General features: G+C 45.1%; 2 protein-coding genes across 2 annotated transcripts; one reads left to right on the forward strand and one right to left on the reverse strand.

The window, feature by feature from the left end:
- The first annotated feature begins 741 nt into the window (after positions 1 to 741).
- C1H3orf84 (chromosome 1 C3orf84 homolog) lies at positions 742 to 9,011 on the forward strand. Its single transcript, XM_044656958.1, has 4 exons — positions 742 to 771; positions 3,924 to 4,037; positions 7,895 to 7,951; positions 8,553 to 9,011. Exons 1-4 carry the CDS (start codon positions 742 to 744, stop codon positions 9,009 to 9,011), a joined length of 660 nt encoding a protein of 219 aa, XP_044512893.1.
- Positions 9,012 to 10,809: 1,798 nt separating this feature from the next.
- Positions 10,810 to 17,942, reverse strand: KLHDC8B (kelch domain containing 8B). Its single transcript, XM_044656959.1, has 6 exons — positions 17,739 to 17,942; positions 16,491 to 17,176; positions 13,572 to 13,736; positions 12,983 to 13,207; positions 12,681 to 12,782; positions 10,810 to 12,016 (listed from the first exon to the last, which is right to left on the reverse strand). Exons 2-6 carry the CDS (start codon positions 16,864 to 16,866, stop codon positions 11,820 to 11,822), a joined length of 1,065 nt encoding a protein of 354 aa, XP_044512894.1. The 5' UTR covers positions 16,867 to 17,176; positions 17,739 to 17,942; the 3' UTR covers positions 10,810 to 11,819.
- Between the last annotated feature and the right edge of the window lie 1,638 nt (positions 17,943 to 19,580).

Raw genomic sequence — 19,580 nt, forward strand, 5'->3', positions numbered from 1 at the left:
TATCTCCAATTTTTCCTGCATAGAGCTTGTTAATACTTAAAACATTTGCATGTTGTCTCTCCCATTGGATTGTAGGCTCTTTGAGGCCAGGGACTGTTGTTGGCTTTAATAGCCCCATCACTTAGCACATAGTAAGTACTAATAAATGCTTGTCAATTTGTCTCCTCAAGGAATCTTAGTGATCACAGAATTCATGGGAAGACAGACCAGCTAATAACCGAAACTCACTGTGATGTAATAACTCTTTTAAAAACCACCTATCCCTTTCAGCATTTCTTCTGATTCCCTTGGAACTGTTTCTAAAAATAGCATCCTTGCCTGTGTAAGAACTTGGCTTGCAAAATGCAAATTTTTCCTTACATCCTTTAATATTTAAGGGAATGGATTAATATTTAAGTGAATGAAACTCATTATTCTAAGTTAGATGTTACTCTTAATTTAATTCCCTCCTTACTACATAAATTTATGTATGTAAGATATATATAGATATATATAAGATGCCCTTCCTAGAACAGCTTTCTCCAAGGAAATTACCTTGCCTAGAGGAGAAATGAAAACACAAATGAAAACAGGGCAAAAAAAAAGCTATCTTTTATTCTAACAGTCAGTATTGTGTAGTCACAACTCATTCGGTATCTAAGCAACAAGGAACTGACCAAGAGCATCTGTCTTTCCAGGCTTAATAGTCTCAAGCAGAGGCAATAGGAGTGCATCCAGCTGTTCACCTCTCTTCCTCAGGAGATGACGCAAAGTGCTATAGTTGGATCTTGGGTAAGAGCATATCTGCAACCAATTAGCTACATAATTACCATAGTCCCTAATTCTGAGACTGTTCTACTAATTGATTACCTGAAACTTGGAGAGAGCCAAGAGAATTAAATAGTCTAGAGATTATAGGTTCTGAGCACAGAAAGCTTTAACTAGAAATTCTAATGCCACAAACTCTTAAAATGTAGTCTGGGGTGAGAAGTATTAAAGGAGGCCTCAAATCAGCTTTTCAAAACAAATTTAGTTCAGAGAATTCGGACCTTGGGACAAAGGCTTATTGGGGGAGAGACTCTAGGACATCGATAGCAAACCTATGGCATGGGTGCCAAAGATGGCATATAGAACACTCTCTGTGAGCACGGAGTGCTCAGATCACTCCCCTCCCCCTCTCTGCACTCACTGAGGACATCCCTCACTTCACCCACCCCTCAGCCCAGCAGCCCAATGGGAGTGCTTCCTCCCTTCCCTGTTGGGGGTAAGGGTTGGGGGGTGGGGCTGGCACTCCATCTCTAAAAGATTCATCATCACTGTTCCAGGACATGCTGTGGCTGTTACTTATGGAAATCATCCAGGACTGAGAGGAAATAAAGGGGACAAAGAACCAACTAATTCCTACATATCTCAACTAATTATTCCTCCTAAGTAGGAGCTAAATTCATATTCCAGCTTTGGAAGCACCAGTGTTTTCAGCATCCTTTTGGCATCCTGGGTCAAAGACCCTATCATTCTAATAATTATAGGTCTGATCAGAGGATTTAGAGTTTGGAGGGAACCTTAGAGATTAACTAGTCCAAACCCCCCTTATCTAAAAATAAAGGAATTATAATCCAGAGTAGGGAAATAAATTGTTCAAAGTCATATAGATATATGCCTTTAACCTGGATGTGAACTTGTAACTAGATTAAAAATGAATGTCTAGATTGACTGAGGGATTAGGTGGATATGCTAAGACTTTTTTAAAAAATTATTTCTTACCAAAAAATGGGTGGAGGGTAACAGATATATTAAAAATGAAAGCAATTTAAAATATAGCTATAATTTTTGTTTTCAAATCACTTCCACCTGTATCCTGTCTAACTTAGCCTTTGTACATGCTACCAATAAGGCTCCTTCCTATATTTTGGTCTAGTTGACCTGACTCCAATTCTTTACATGAATACCCCTTACTAGCCATTGTTATCTAACTAGCTAGTTCAGCTTTCTCCTACTGGCTCTCTAACCAATTGAATAAGGTAGTATTATATCAGCTTTTGGCACACCCCAAGTCCTCAGAGATAATTCATTTGTTTCTTTGGGGCCAACACATGAAGGACAACCCAAAAAAGAGATTTATTGAATGAATACCTATAGATTGCATGGATTAAGTCAGGACCTCTGTTGATGGGGGCAAGTATAATAAAACACAAAGTGGAAGCAGTGTAAATCTTTAAGGAAAAGCCTACAAATATAGTTTATAAGGTTCTGCCCTCCAAATCATCTCTGGATGCCTGCTGACAATCCTGAGGAACGTGTCTACTGCCTTTTGCTTTTCTTCATGGGGTCTGGGGCCAGGACTGACTTTCTTCTCCAAGGTAAAGGGTCATACTAATTCCAGTTTAGGATCATCTGAGTTGTGTTGCTGGGTTAGACCCAATAGTACATTCAACTCAGGATTCTGACATATCATACATGAGTAGATATGTTTGGTCTCTTTGGCATTAATCTTATTAATAGGCAAAGAAACATTAATAGGTTAAAAAAAGCTATGCCATCTATTTATAGAAATCTTTTTTTGTTTCCATTTATATTGTTTGTCTATACTAATAAGTCTGTTACTATGCGATATGATTGTTTTGTCCTAAACTTAGGGGAGGCAGCATGATACTGGGGAAAGACTATTGGCTCTGTAAGACCACCTTGGTTCACAGCCCACCTTTTAACACTAGCTGTGGGACTTTGAATTTCCTCCTCTACAAAAGGAAGAAGTTGGCCCAAATTGGTCTCTAAGGTCCATTTCAGCTCTAGGTTTGTGATCCTAACACCGTAGCAGCTGACATCTACAAAGCACTTTATGGTTTACATAGTGCTTAACCTACATTATTTCATTTGAGCCTCCTAAAAATCCCAGGTGTGATACTTACCAGCTCTATGATATCACACAAGTAATTTAACCTCTGTAGGCCTCAGTTTCTCATCTACAAAAAGAGAGAGTTGAACTAAATCACTTCTAAAGTCTTTTTTCTGCTCTGAGTCTATGATTCTATCAAAAAGGCAATGAGTCCTATGCTACAAGTAATATCCTCATTGTGCTGATCAGAAAAAATCCCAGAGAAATTACTTTATTTGAAGTCACACAATTAGAAAGTGACAAAGCTGGGATTGAACCACAAGTCTTTTGACACCAAATTCTTTGCTCTTTCCACTATATCACAGCTGTCTCCCTAACATCATCATGATTCCATCCCCCAGGAATTTAGCATTTCATCATTTGGTTAATATGGCAATACTTCTCTTATCCAGACTACTAATAAATCTATGGATTTTGACCATAATCCCCTCTTAGTCTATGCCTTTCAAATTGGTTTTAGGTGCTATTTTGGGGGGGAAGATGTAAGAAACCTCTAGAAAGCTTGTGAGCATGCACAATTACATAGTAATAGTCTCAATCTCTTGGATTCTCTTAGGACAAATATGGCTGCTTCAACAAGAGTTCTAATCCTGTGGAAGGTGGAATAGTCTTTTGCAGCCCCTATTGGTCCTGTTCCTCATTTTCCCTATATAACCTTCCCAGTCGGGGGCACCTTACTCCATTCCCCACTGTCTTTTGGTTGCAGAAGTGATTCCCTCTCTCCTGGGCTCACTTTTTTTGTAAAATTGTATGTGATTTATGTTCTAATTATCCTAAAATAGTATCTCAGAATGTTTTCCCTAAGAGCTGAGGTCAGAAACATTCCTTGAACTCCAGAGACCTGAGCTTCTTTCCTTCAGAGATTTGCTTCTTCTCAGATGTGTTGCCATGAGCTCGAAGACACTGTCTAGCCTGGAGCCTCTGTGGGTTGAGATCCCCTAATGACAAAGGCCCTGGGTAGCAGCCTTAAATTTAAATCATTTAGGTCTAGGTGCTCGGGGAACCAGTCATATATTTTATTCATTATCTTTCCTACTACTTATTACAGCACAACACTGGTTTCTATGGCCACTACAGGGGCCAATTCAAGTATGAACTAGCTCAGGATTACCGACTTGCAGCCAAACCCCAGCCTCCAGCAGTGTTCCTACAAAGAATGAAGGTGAGAGGGGGTGGGGTACCCACTGGCTGAAAGCTCTGGGCAAGAAGTGCCAAAACAAGATCGTTCCCTCTTGACTGTCATTACTCTGTTGATGTTGCACTCTCACCATGGGACCAATTCAGAGAAGAACATCATTTGCCCAAAGGTGGACTTCTTATTCTTAGCCCTCCCCTTAGAATGAGACATCCCTAATCTTGAGATAGCATCTATCTTCTCAGACAGGGATTGTGGGGAGGAACCTGAAAACGTCAGTGAGAATGGGAAGGAATTGTTCCATAGTTAGAAAAATATTGAAAAAGAAGTGGGGGAAAGAATCATTGAAGCATTTAAAAAAATAACATACAGAAGAGAACAGTGGGATATTTGGAGGAAGGGATAAACAAGAGAGTTTGGAAACATATTACATGTGTATTTAAAAAGCAAGCTGTTGAGGAAGCTAGGTAACCTAGTGAATAGAGCACCAGGTTTGGAGTTGGGAGGTCATGGGTTCAAATTTGACCTCAGACACTTTCTGGCTGTGTGACCCTGGGTACATCACTTAACCCCAATTGCCTAGACCTTGCTACTTTTCTGTCTTAGAAATGATGCTAAGACAGAAGGTAAGGATTTAAAAAAATAAGCCACCATAAATGTATATACAATATGCTTTCTATTATCTGTATATGGAAATGTTCATTTTATTTTGTGTGTCAAGAACATAATAACAAAGCCGGGATGGGGTTGCTTTGGTTTTTTTTTTTTGTTTGTTTTTAATACTGGATTTGAAATTAGGAGACCCAAGTTCCAATCTTAGTTCTGCTGCTTTCTACCTGTGTGACCTTAAGCAAGTGATTTCTTCTCTCTGGTCTTAGCTCTGTCATCTGAAACATGTGAGAGTTGGTGGCCATATTATCTTAAGAGATCTCTTCCAGTTCTAGCTCCAATTGAGCAGTTGTCTGGGTCTGAGAGAGAAGTTGATCTGCATGTAAAAATGTAAGCCCAGATTACTAGGATTCCAGGGAATGGGAAAGGGGGAGAGGGGTACTGAATCTGAAGCCATAATGAACCTTTGGGCTTGAATCCCAGCTCTTACTACCACCTGCAAAGTCATTTCTCCTATCTGGACCTCAGTTTTCCTGCAAAACGAGGGGAATAGACTAGAGACTAAGGTCCTTAACATCTCTAAACACAAAGGTTGTCGATCTTTAGGACACTGGGAAGTTAGCCTTAACTTTTGCTTTCTAAAAGGAAGTCAGGTTATGGCACTGTTTGATTTCAAATGCCCAGTGGATCCATTTGTGTGAATTTTCTCTTCTTCCTACTCAGTGTGAAGAGAATGGTTTCTTTGTCTAAACCAGTCAATACTCAGCGTTAGGTACATCTTCAAATATTAAAAGAATGGCTACTGATGGCGGTACTGATTTCCTCAAGTAGGGCTACATAGGGTAGATGGCTAAAGTATCAGTGAAGGATTGGCCATGAGGAAGGAGAGTGAATTTCATTGAGCTGTGTCCCCAATTCACACAGCCTCATTGAGCCTCCCCTCCTCCCTCATGCCCTCCAGTGTATATTTACCAGAAAACTGGTTTTGGTTTCCTTTAGATTGCCTAGGCAGTGGTAGAATGAAAGCTAATAGTTCTTGGGCTGTTCAAGAGCCCCAGCTTTCTTATATCAGATGACATTCTTCACAAATCAGACCGATTGAGCACCCTCTTTATTTAATACCTTTGGCTTTCTCTGATTCCACCAGCTGTATTGTAGATGACAGTCAGACTTTGCCCTAATTCTCCTAGATAACTCAGGTCCACTGAGTAGATTGCTCCCAGTTCCCCATTTTACTCTGCTAGAGAATGTACTGAGATAACAATACTAATAACTGGTATTCATGTATCACTTTAAGGATTGCAAAGGGGTTTACATATAGAAGGCATCCCTGTATTAAAGCTGAAAACTGCATAAAGACTTTTGGGAAAATCTAATATTATTCACTCTTAATAATAAACACTTCGTGGTAAAGGCTACAAATTATATTATTCCCATATTATAGATAAGAAAACTGAAGCTCAGATGCTTTTTGGAAGTAAGATCTGAGTAAAAGTCTTAATTCTAAACCCATTATATCATGCTACCTTCTTTGCTAGAAGAGATGTCATAATCTCAGAATACAGTCCTAGAAGATGCTTCTATGTTCCCAGTTTTCTTAACAGTCCTTGAAAGAGGTCTGTTTGGGGCGTCTCAGGCACCAGTGCCCTATGACTGAGGCAAACTCTCCATACTCAGGATAAGTAATTTCTGTCTTAAAGCCAATGGCAAGATGAGTTCCAGTTCTTAGAATTATTAGCAACACTTTTAGTAAGAGCTGGTTTATGACTATTCCCAAAGAGTTAATGGAACTGAGGTAGTCTGAGAGGAACAACAATCGTCCTCAAAACAATCATGTCAGGTAGATACAATAGGTACTTTTATCCATATTTTACAGATGAGGAAACGCCTAGAGAAGGTAGGATGGAGCCAATAATTACAGTAAATAGTCATGCCTTTCTTTGCTCCATTCAGCACTCTTTCCAATGTACCAGAATGCTTGATTATTGGGGTCTAATGGTAAATTTAATATCCTGGTTAATTGATGATTAACAGCAAAACTTTTTTAAACTCTTGCTATTGAAAACCTTTTTAAAACATCTAAATTCTCTTTCCTGATTTAGTAAGTAAAATCTGGTGAACATCATTGCAATTTTTGAGGGGATAATTTAAAAAAAGCACCAGCCTAAAGTGAAGGATCATTATTATAGCACACAATACTAAAATTGTAAATGTGACTGGCTTCACTACAGATCATTGCTTTTTTTTAAGACAGGCCATGCATGAATATCTGTAATTTCTTCAGTCAGTACTCCTTCCATCCATTGTTTGTCTAAAAAAACCAAAACCCTACCTTTACCTTCTGTCTTAGAACTGATAGTATTGGTTCTAAATAACTGAGGTTAAGTGACTTGCTCAGGATCACACAGGTAGGAAGTATCTGAAGCTGCATTTGAGCCTAGGACCTCCCCATCTCCAAACCTGGCATTCTATTAATTGAATCACCTAGCTGCCCTGCTCCCAGCCATTACTGTAAATCACAGCACCTCAAAAATATCATCACTTGGGAGATAACCTTCTGGTGATAAGTTTCTCCAAACTTAGGTGAGCTCATACCCAGATGCCAAATACACAATTCATTTTTAGGCCAACAATATTGAAGTATTTGGCGTGGCATGGAATTTGTCAAAGTTTAAACTCAGTCAGCAGAGCCTTTAAGAATCTAGACTTATCTTCCTTCTACAATGAGGTATCCTGGAGGAGGACTTTTATCATTTGATAGATGTTTGCAATAAGAAAAGGTAGTAATGGAAGCTTGTCTCTGCTTGGGCTGCAGAGTTGCTCTACTTTGTAGGCTTTGAGGAGGCCTACCAGCCAAGCATTTACCAAGTACTCACTGTTAGTCATTGGGGGTAGTTGTTGGATATAAAGAAAAAAAATGAATCTCTACTCTCAAAAGTTTAAATCTCATTAAAAATGCCTCCTGTCTGAATCTGCCTTCCTTCTGAAAGTTTTCTTGAAGATTCTGATCCATTTTCCAGGTGTATAGATTCTTGTTACTTTTAAATATCAGAGGATAGCCTTTCCCAATATCTGTATGTGGGAAATCTAAATGATTCTGAAATCCATAGAAGTCCCTTTCCCCCTTCATTTCCTTGTCATTTGCCTCTTTTCCTAAAAAACCTACTGCAAAGAAAACATTTTCCTGAAAACTTTGGGATAACTCAGTGTTTTTGTACCTGAAAGTAGGGAAGAGAATTATTCCCCCATCTTATGCCACTTTTTTTTTCTTTCAGGAACCAGCAGGTCTACACTTATTCTCTAAACATGACAACCGTGGTGTCTTTGACCCAGTGAGTGCTGTCAGAGGTGGGATGGGTAACTCCTTAATCTCTCCCATGGTTCTAACTCCTGAGATCACTTTGTCCATAGCAGGGACATAGAAGAACCACCAAGTGGGACTTTCCACTCTGTTCCTTTGTTCTGAATCAGCCTTTGTAGTGGGATTTTAGAAGCACAAGCACTGGAAAAGCTCTGGTATTCTGCCAAAATCTTTACTTGCCTGACACCACAGCTGATGCCTTGTTCTTAATAGGTTGGCTTATTTAAAATGCAAGTACTTTTGGAAAAGTTACAATTTAAGTGTTATCAATTATTTATGTCTTAGAATAAATCTAAGTGCAAAGTCTGAAAGGTGGAGAGTGGGGAGGGAAACAGGAAGGCACTAAGGGATGAGAAAGGAAGCCACAGGTGGGAACATAGCAAATATACATAGGGATGGGAGGTGCTTGGGTGGCCTGTGGGACCCAGGCCAAGCTTTGCTTCAGGTGGACAGACTAGTCTGAGCTGACACAATCAACAAGAACATTAGGGGTAGGCAAAGGCAAGGTCCCAAGGAAGGTAGCCCTGGGCCTGGGATCAATAAATTGTGACCCTGTCTATCTCCTATTACAGGGATTAGGGAGACGCAAATCTTGGCAGAAGTTCAGGAGCAAACGAAGTGCTTACACTTGGCCTACTGGTGATGAATCCAAGTACCCCCTTGTTTCCAGTTACCAGAAGGACTACATGAAAGAACCAGTAAGCTTGGATGTACCACTTCCTCAGCCACTAGTCCATTATAATCTGAATGGAGACTCAGAGTACCTGGATGCAAACCGATTACCTAGCACCACCTACCAGCATAACTTCTGTCATCATATTTTAAACCATTTGGCAGAGATGAAGTTTAAAAAAGAGGATTGTGAGACCAAGGAAAAATTAGGGACATCCTCTTCCCCTGCCCCAAGTGCTCTTCCTGAAACACTGCCAGACCACCCTGGCACAGTGACTAGAAAGAAAACACCACCCTGCCTGCGCCTCACCGTCTCTGACTGTTTACAGTGGTTGGACCCATTAAAGAAAACATGTTAGCCCTCAACCTTTGTCAAAGTACCTTGCATGCTAGCCTGTTTCTTCTTCCTTTTCCAACAGGACCCTTCAAAGAAACTAGGGATTTGAGAAGATTTACTGCTATCTTCACATATTTGAAGATGCTATATGGGAGAGGGATTAGACAGCCTTACTCTACTTGGTCCCCTCAGAGAATTAGGACAATCGAAGTTAAGACAAGCATATTTCATGTTGATCTCAGAAAACCTGAAACAATTAGAGCTGACTAAAAAGGAGAATGAGCTACCTTAAGAGGCATAGTAGGATTCTCATCACTGGAGTTCTTCAAGTAGAGGCTATGGGAAATGTTATAGAAGGGAGCCCTGGTTAGGTATGGGCTGGCCTAAATACCCTCTGAGATCCCTTCCAAATTCTAGCATACTTCACTTCTTGGACAAATGTGGCTAAAGTGAGGTACATTTGAGCACACAGCTCTGTAGGAACAGACCAGCTCCAGGTCATCCTGAGACACAGCTTCTCTCACTCCAAGGTACCAGCCAACCAGAACCTAGCAGGTCTGGCACACCTATACTCAAGTTCTTACTCTTATCCTGGTGCTGAGAATAGGTACAGTTGTTTTTGTGAGACCTTATTAGGAATATCAAATCCTGTGGATCTCTCCTGTGAAAATAGGATTTGGGTCCAACTGATTACTGTTTAGGACAGTGCCTCCTACATGAACCATTCTCATAAGGATACTGCTAGTGGAGGGGCATGGCTTAGGCAGGAAGGGATAGAACCAGAAACCCACCACCCAAGTAAGAATTTGGAATGAGCCAAGAAGTGTGGAGTATTACAGATAGCAATATTCAATGGGGAGGGAATGGAGTACTGCCAGAACCAAGTTAATGTGGGACACCCAACAGCACCAGTTGTCATATGTTGTTGGTTCTTGTCCTTCTGCTACTTTTGCCTCCCACATTGAAACAGCTGTAGGAAAAGAAGGACTTTCAAACTACGTTCAAGAAAAATCAAAAACAAGGGAGATAGGAAGAATATCTCTTCTAGGGGAGGACCCCCCTCCCATGTGGCTTAGACCTTCCACCTCTGCTCCACTGGGAGATGGAGAATGGAGGCCTGACCTTAAGGATCAAACATTAAGGTATTGGCATACAAAGTTCGTGAGTGGTCAGGACAATGCAGGAAGAGCATTGTGTTTCCTAGGCAGGGAAATATGCTCCATTTGACACCCACAGTCTCCTTCCAAAATTCTCCATCCCTAAAAGGGGGACCAACATCCGAAGATGAAAGACCTCAGGACTGTTCAAAATCTGAAGGACTGCCATACCTTCCTTTATAGGAAAATTGCAAAAGGCATTCCATCTATTTTCTCATAGATCTTCATGTACATGTGGTAGAATGGGAAGTTATAATCCCCATTTGACAGATCAGGAACCCGAGGATTTAAAAGGCTGGCAGTATCCCAGGTCTCTTGCTTATATTCCACAATTAAGGTGACTTTATAATGAAATAATGTAATATCTCAGAATCCATATGCCCGCAAATACCTTTTTGGGATGGAATAGAGATAGCTGCGCCAGTTCAACAAGCCACCTTAAGAGTTTCTTGTCAACCCAGCTTGTTACTGAGCAAAAGATCTGGTCCCTGGTCCTCCAGTTTGCTGGAGGAGTCCCTAGCTGAATACAGAGCCAACCTATCCATACAGGCCCTAAGACTTGATTCGTAAAGAAGAAATTCTAGTTCTCCCCTTGACTGGTCCTTGGGGGAAAAAATGGAGAAAGGCAGGTTTCGCAAAGTAATCACCACCACCATGCATTTCCGTATATCTTCATATTTCATATCCTGACATCTTTAAGCCTCACAACAGCCCTGTGAGGTAGGTAGGGCAGGTTATTATAGTTCCCCATTTCATAGATGGGAAGTTGAGGCACAACGAGCTGAGATGACTTGTCCAAAGTCACCCAACAACTACTGGTGGAATGGGGAAACTATATAATCAATGTCTCTTAACTAGCGCCAGTCCATTAAGTCACACTTCTCTCCACCTTCCTCCAATACGAAGCAAAAGGAGATCTTTGGACAGGTTAAAACTAAGATCTCCTCCACCCAAGACCTCCCCACCCCCACCCCATAGGCCTTTTTGTTCCCTCAGCAAAAACAGTTCCACTGAGTGTTGTGTTTACAGTGTTGTGTTTACAGTGAAGGCCAGCTTTATTTAGGAGGTGCAGGTGTACCAGGCCACCTCCTTGTAGGCACTAAACTAGGAAGGAGAACCTGTGGGCTCCATGGGCTACTACTGACTGTTGCTCAGCTTAGGCCCATAGGGATGGTTCAGCTATTGAGGGTCACAGCAGTTCTTTTCGGTTGCCAAATGAGGTTGGGGACAACTTTGGGGAAGGGCAAGGGAGTGTAGGGATCTGGAAGAAACTATTGTCCTCCCACTCTCAGAGAAGCTCTAAAGCCTCGGTGCTTACTGTTATGTTAATGCCAAAGAGAGCTCTGACCCCTGGGTAGCCAGCTTGATTTTCTGTCAGCTTGCCCTCACCCTATACTCTTAGGCTGGGAGTGGGCTAGTCTCACCTCTGGGGCCATCCCTTTGGCTGTTGTTCTATGTCCCAGGTTTGGCTCTTGCTGAAGGGCTTCGTTGTGTCCTCATGCTACTCCCTACCTCAGAAAGCCAAAGTCTGTGTTCTATGCATTGACAGGAAAATAGCATCACTGAGCCAAGGGTGGCAGTACACTTTCCTCCCCCCACCACCACCCAAAATCTGCAGAAAGCGCTAGTAGGTCTTTGGTGGGCAGATCTGAACAGGTGGGTTGTGCCAGTCTTCAGACCCCGTCCCGTAAGCACAAGGCCTCCACAGCTCCGCTGGGGCCCTGGGCGACTCCACCAATCACAAAAAGCTGCTGCCCGGCCTGGAGACTGGAACAGGAACATCGAGCTGTCGGCATCGAGGGCAGTGCCTCCCACTTCCTCCTTGCCAGGCTGAAGCCTTCTACAGAGCCCAGGGGACATGGCTGGTTGCCTTTGAGAGGAGAGATCCAGTGTGATGAGAAAAGTCTGAGCCCTTAGGCAGGGGATAGCCCCAGGAAGGCAGGCTACATGGCAGCTTTTGGCGTCCACCAACCCTGACTCAGGTTAAAGAAAGATCATTGAACACAGGGGCCTTAGAGATCATCTAGTCCAACCCTCTCATTTTATAAGCACTGCTTTTATTTGATGCTTTAAGGTTAACAAAGCACTTTCCTCAATCCTATTGTGATAAGTAGTGACTATACTGTTAACCCCATTTTACAGATGAGGTTTTAGCCTCAAAAAGGTGCCATAATTTAGCCATGGTTACACTCAGAACCCAAGTCTTCTCTGACTCTCAATCCTGTGTCATGCTCCAATCTTATACCCAGAGGGGATTCATTCATTTTAAGTTTCTCTACAATAGCAAAGATCCCAAAGAAAATATAAGATTTAATATCTGAGTTCTTAAAGTACCATCTTTCTCTAATGTGAAGTAGGCAAGGCAATTAACTATCCCCACCAAGGGACACTAAGAAAGTGAAGGAGGCAATGTCTATCTTCTGCAACTCTGAGGTAAACATACTTACCTGATGGTTACTGCTTCCACAAGTCCTGCCTCCTCCCCACCTAAAGTCCTAGAGATAAAACAGGGCTAGAGCTCTAAGAATACTCACCAAGGCCTCCCACTGCCACAACTCTGCCCCCAAGGTAGCCAGTCACAAAGTCTGCCCTTTTTTCCCTCATTCGGAGAGAACGAGGAAGCTTTGTCCAGACACCTGCAGAAGACACAGGACAGTTTCTTTGGACTACCAACAGACTGACTCTTAAACCATTGCTATGACTCCTGACTGAAAGTTAAAACGGAAGTCCAAGTTTAGATCTTCATCTAAACAGAAATCCCCATTTCTTCTGGCCAGGAGGAAGAATCAAGATCTAGGTACTTGGCCTCTAAGCCCTCAAGAGACCTGGCACTCACCCTGCTCTGAGTCAAACATTTCCACAGTGTTCACAAAATGTGGGCGGGAATAGAAGTTGTGGGGTCCGGGTTGCTGCAAGCCCCCCAGGCTAAAGAAGCTGCCCTCTGCCATGGCACAGCTAGCAAAGGCCCTACGGCTGGGCACACTCGGGTAACGAGTCCAATTCTGCATTTCAACATCATAGACTTCAAAGGCAGTAACAGGCAACTTCCCCTGGCGGCCCCCTGTAAAGTAAAGAGAAAATTCTAGTAGCATCCTTCCCTTCTTAGTCTCTCAACCCCAGCTTAATTCCTCTCCCCATGCATAAATCATTCAATTATTTGCACCATTCTCTGCTGCCCTTGTGGGGCACAGGAAATCCTGAAAGCAATGCTTGAGGACAGGTTCATGGGTCCAGTCATTGCTGGTTTCAACCAGAAACTCTGCTGTGGCCATAAGCTGGTCTCTAACACACACATACTCACTCACACACTCTCTCTCTCTCTCTCTCACACACACACACACACACACACACACACACACACACACACACACACACACACACACACACACAGAATCCTCCTCGATTTCAGACCCGTAGCCACTTACCCAGAACAAAGATCTTATTCCCCTGAAGGAATGTGGAGGCCCCATAGCAGGGTGTGGGCATGGAGGGCAAGGACAGCCATCGGTCCCTAGAAGGTTCGTACATCCTCACCAGTGCTTGTGGGGCTGTGTCTGAACCCATTCCACCTAGAGCATACACCACACCATCTGCCAGAGAGAGGGCAGCTTCAGACTTTAAATTCCTGAAGAGAAGCCTGCCTGGACTAACCCTATCCTCAGACAGGACAACCCTCAGCAACCACTTGAATGATCTTCAAGCTCACCACAGAGAATGCACAAACCAAAAAAGTACTTTGGGACAGGCACACCACAGCTGGCAGAGACAGAAGAGAGCCCAGCGTTAGCAAGAGGTTGTCAACTCCTCTACAGCCCGAGATCTATCCCTGCCCCCACAGAAATGGGGAGGGGGATCCCTGCTGCTCTCTGCTCCTTGGGTCACTAATCTGCACCCCCACCCTTTAGCTTGCTCAGTCGGGAAGAGCACAAAGCGGGGGATCTAATTATACTAGCTGGCATGGTCTCCCTGGAGACTCCATAGCAACCAGTCCAGCATCAAAGCCTGGCGTCTACCAGATCCACAGCACAGAGGCCTCCAAAAACCCCAGGGCATACCTAGACATGGGTAAAGGCATTTGAGTATGTAGGGGCTCCGACTAGGACAAGAGGTGGGGGGGGCTCAGTTTGGGAAGGAGGGTTCTGAATTGGGAAAGGTCAGTGGGGAAAAGTAGGGGAGGTCATTTATGGGAGGCAGCCCAGGGCAGGGGCTAAACCTGGGGATGGGGGTGCAGAGTTTATGATGTAGGAAAGGAAATCAATGAATAGGGAGTCTGAATGTGGGGGCTCAAACTAAGAGCAAGAAGTAGGTATGAGGGGACAGCTACATGGTTTAGTGGAAGAGAATAAGGCCTTGAGAGGGGAGGTCCTGGGTTCAAATCTGTCCACAGACAACTCCTAGTTGTATGACTCTTGGTAGGTTATTTAACCCCAATTGCCTAGCCCTTCCAATACAGATTCTAAGACAGAAGGGTTAAAAAAAAAAAAAGTGGGTGTGAGGTATCAGGATATGACTGAAGTCAAGGAAGGGAGGGCCTAAGTGGACTTAACTTCATAAGAAGTGTTCTCTGGATTATAGGATCCAACTTAAATAGAGAGGATAAAAGAGCCATGGGCTTTATCTTAAAATGCTGATCAGATTTAGGAGTAGGGGAAGAATTCCTGGATACCTCCATTCTCCTTAGCCCTGGCACCAGTTGAGCAGAGACATTTTCCTGAATGCCAGCTTGGGAATATTTGGAAAGAAGATTCTGGTTTCCAAATACTCTCCCCCGTAATTCATTTATATGTGTCAAGGGAAGAGCATCATAGGGGATAGAGTAGGCCAGGGAGAAGAGGCAAAGGTCAGCAGGGAGGGCCTTCAGATGCTTCCATAACAAACACAACAAATCACCAAGAGGCCTGGAGCTCTAGTGTCTGGTCTGAACTTTTTATCTAGCCATATCTTCCTGGCCTCCCTCTCCCCAACTTCCTTCAGTCTTGCTTCCCTTAGGAGAAGGATAGAGGTGGGAATGAACATCAGCTAGGCAGGTCTTCCAATTCCATTAACTCAAGGATTTAGACAGGAATCTTCCACTTAGCTTGGAATAGAGGCCCATCTTCACATTTGTTCTCCTCCCTCCCAGCCTATTTATAACTGTGGGAGCCACCGCTGTCTACATTCCCAGCCCTCATGTCTCCTAGGATGAGTAATAAAGGTTTGTTTTTTTAAATGGGGGGGGGGGGCTTGGATTGAAGCCAACCTACTCCAAGAGGTCCCCCTCCTTCCCTTGAATAGAAGGACTCCTTGAAGCTGGTCTATCCTCCCAGTCATAAGAAATGGCTAAAGCCTCTCTCTTTGCCTTCTGCTCAGAATACTAGCTCCTGACAGGGTTGTGTAGACAGGGCGGTAGATGTGACCAAGGCTGAAAGCTAAGTGTATTGCTGGATATGTTCAGGGGAGATTTGGAAGAGCTACAGCCTGGTTCCCTGGATCTGGAAAGCTCTTACCTGAAGGCCCTAGTTATTAGCAGTTTAAGTGTTCTAGACTTATTTGTCATTACTCCCTTTCACATACTCTTAAATTTCAGTTATACTGACTGGCCCATTGTTCCCCACCCTCAGAATGCCTTCTTTTTATTTACTGAAATTCTCTTTAAAACCCAAGAAAACTTTGCCTCATATAAATCCTAGCTTCTACATTTGAATATGTGTCATGTTCCCCAGTAAACTATGTGCATTTTCCTTATTAGCAAAATCTTGGCCCATACACTAAAGACCTAATCAATATTCACTAATTAAGTATTCGCTTAATTAATATTCACTATGCAGGTCAAAATGTCATTGCTGGGGTGAAGTTTGGGGAAGTGACCTGGGGGAAGAGCAGAAAAACAGAAATCCCCAAAGAGGCTGGGAAAAGGGTATGAGTTAGGGGTTGGAAGAGGATCCTTCCCCTTGGGATCCTCTAGGAACCTTGATCCTATACTCTACTTAGGCCACTCAGGTCCCAGCTGTTCCCTCTTTCCCCTAAAGAATCCCTTACATTTGCTCTCATCTGTTCATTGAATGAGAGTTAGAAGGAACCTTATTGATCATCTAGTCCAAATCTCTCATTTTATAGAAATGAAAACAAATCTAGAGAAAGGAAGTCACTTCTCTGGAACAGGGATTGAAACTCGGGTCTTTTGATTCCAAATCCAGTGCTCTTTGTTATAACCCACTGCCTCTGGCTTACCTCTAGCCTGATCACACTCCCCTATAATCTTCCATTCTATCTCCCTTGGGGAGGTCCAGCAGCCCTTTCACTCTTTCTCCAGGGTCATGCACCTAACCCTAGATCACCCCTTCCACACCCAAGCTCCTGCTCACCCCTCTCCAAAGCTGAGATGCCCATGGCTGGTTGTGTCAGGGCAGCTCGCCGCTCCCAACGGCCTTCGTCCGTGTGATAAACCTCCACAGAAGCCAGGGGGCTCTGCCCAGCATCCATGCCCCCAATCACCAACACCTGCTTGCCTAGGGCTACTGCAGCTGCACCTGCTCTAGCTGTGGGCAGTGGGGGCAGTGAAAGCCATTTATGTGAAGCTACATCCAGCAACTCTGCTGTGCCCAAGGGCAATCCTGCCCGGCTGCATCCACCCAGCACAAAAAGGTGCCCATCCTGGTGTGCAGGTGTGCAGTACACCCGACATGTGGGCATGGCTGGAAACACATGCCAAACAAAGGTTCGGGCACCACTGGTGGCCATAGCTGGCTGCTCACTTGAGGGGCAATGGAAGTAGCTGCTGGCTCAGGGTCATGGCCCAGTCAGTCCCTGATGACCCTTCCTCCCAGGTGCCTAGTCTGGAGGCCAGGGAGAGTGCTCCTTTACTGGGAAAGAGAGGAGACTATAGTGCTCAGCAGGGGTCACAGAAAGGCATCATTTCCAGTCCCCAAGGCTGAGCCTAGGATTAAGTTTGTCTGTGGCTTTCTGTCCTGATCTCCAAGGGCAGGGAACAAGCTCTCTCTGCCCAGCCTGGATGCTGGGGAGGACCAAAGGGGAGAGGAGTCACCTTTACCTAGAAAGGAATCACAGAATACATTAATCAGAAAGGATCTTAGAGGACATCTAATTCAGCCAACCCATTTTACAGATGAAGAAACCGAGGTTCACAAAGGGAAGTGACTTGTCAGAGGTCACATAGCAAATGGTAGAAGTGCTTCAACTAGAACCTGGGTGACCTAACTCCGAGGCCAAGGTTCTGTCCACTACACCACCTGGATCAGACGAAAAGGAGTAGTGATAGATAGAGGGAAGGATGGTGGCGGAGCCAGACGAGATGAAATCGGCCAGGCAATTCAGGCCCGTGAAGTGGAGAAGGGACCCCCGCGCTCTCAGCATCTTCAGGGCACCGTCAGGATCCCTCCAGGCAGAGGTCAGAGCAGGTGGGCGCCCCGCCCAGCCCCCGCCCCACCTCGGGCTCCCCGGCCCGGCCGGCCCCAGATCCCGGCTCTGCCCCAAACTTCCCATCCCGCCGCGAGCGCCTGCGCCTTCCAAACCCCGCAGGCAGAAGCATGGCCCTGGCACCTCATCGCCAACTTCCCCCAAGTGGCCCTCGCCCTTGCCCCGCCGGTACTCACCCGAGGGTCCCGGCTCAGCCGCCCGAGAGGCTGGGCCCGGTGGGCGGAGGGGGGGGGGGCCGTCACTGCGCTGGTCCAGACTCCCGCCCCGGCTCTGGCTCCAGCCCGGGCTCCGGCTCCCGCTCTGGCTCCCGCTCCTGCTCGGCGCCGGCCCCTAGCTCTTCTCGGCTCCAGCCCGCAGCCCCGAGCCGTTCGGGGAGGGGAGCAGAGGGGAGGGGCCGGGGGCCGGAACCGCCCCCTCCCCAACAAGCTCCCCCTCCCCCCAGACTTCTCCGGCTTCGGGGAAACCATCCACCGCCTTAACCCTTCGAGTCCCACCCGGGAAGGCGGGGCTGGCCGAGGAAGGGATTGCGCCCGGCGGAGGGGGCGGGCACCACGAGCCGACTGGGTCCAAACAGAACCAGAGTGGCGGTGGTGGTGCGGCCACGTCCCCTAGCGGCGGCACAGGGCACCGCACGCAACTAGCCCACCGGAGCTGCCCATGTGGGCCGCAGCGGAGACGAAAAGGACTCACTGCGGAGTCCTATCCTGGTGCTGTCTATCTTTACGGAGGAGGAAACTGAGGTTCCGCTAGACAGCTGCTTTCCTTCCCAGGCATCACTCCTTCCCCGCGCGCCTCTGTCCGGCTGAACAGGCCTTCTTGCTGACTCTCAGGACTTTCCTCTCTGCGCCTCTGAAGAGGCTGCTCCCTCACCTCTTGGAACTTATACCTTCTCACCTCTGCTCCAAGACCAACCACCATTTATATTTTGTCCTGCCCTCCGATTTCAGTGGTGTAGGAAGCTGCCCAGAATGGAAACTAAAGCTAGCCAACACCAAGTCTGCAGTGTAGAGCCTTCCATTGTCTGCGGCACGGATCTGTCGAAAGCTTCTGGGTCAGAACCACCCAACTAGTATATATCCTGATCGGGATTCCGTAAACCTAGATCCTAGCGACTCCCAAGGCCAGCTCCCGAACTCTTCCCCTGGGGCGCCTCTCCACCCGCCCCCAATTTTCTTGAACTTGTTTCTATGCTTATGTACAAACCCCGCCCCCCTCGCTCCCCATGGAAACTTGAGAGCCCGGGCTGTTGAAAACTCTATCTATGGCGGTGGCACAGTGTTCTGCACATAAAGTAAGCCTGTTAATTGTCAAGTCTCTATTTCAGGTCCAGGGCTCTTTGCACTCCAGGAATCAACCGGCCTCTCACCAAACCCCAGCAGGCCTTACTGGGAGCTGATCCTCACTCTACTGTAATTTTCTTTTCCCCCAAAGAGGCCGGGTCCCCTGCCACACTCTCTCTGAAAGGGTATGGTAGAGTTAGACTGACTAATCATCTTCGAGTTTTGTCATCCCACTGTTACACACAGCTTTTCAAGACAATTCAAATACCACTTCCTCCAGAAGTCTCTCCTGCTTTTCTCCTCTTAATGTTCAGATCTTTATATCTCTTTGGTACTCCCACTGACAGACTTATTTGTATCCATTTTTTGCCTTCCTTCAAAGGAAGCCCAGTTTGATCTTTCCTAGGCCTTCCACTGTTAAACATTTTTATGAACCACCTATTCCACTTTGGGTGATAGTTTATCAACCACAAGTATTCATCAAACTCCTTCTATATGCCTGGCACCACTGTAATTGGTCCTGGGGATATAAAAACAAAATCAAACAACTTTTCTCAAGTTTACATTCCAGGTGTAGAGAGATGATAGACAACAGCATATAAATAAGTTGCTATAAAATACAGAATACAAAATGAATAGGAGGTGGCTAAATACAAGGTAGTTAAAGAAGAGAAGACACTAGCAGTATCCAGGATCAGGAAAGACTTCATGGAGACTGTGATGATGGAACTCAATCTT

This window comes from Gracilinanus agilis, chromosome 1 (genome assembly GCF_016433145.1).
Source record: "Gracilinanus agilis isolate LMUSP501 chromosome 1, AgileGrace, whole genome shotgun sequence".
Classification (NCBI taxonomy): domain Eukaryota; kingdom Metazoa; phylum Chordata; class Mammalia; order Didelphimorphia; family Didelphidae; genus Gracilinanus; species Gracilinanus agilis.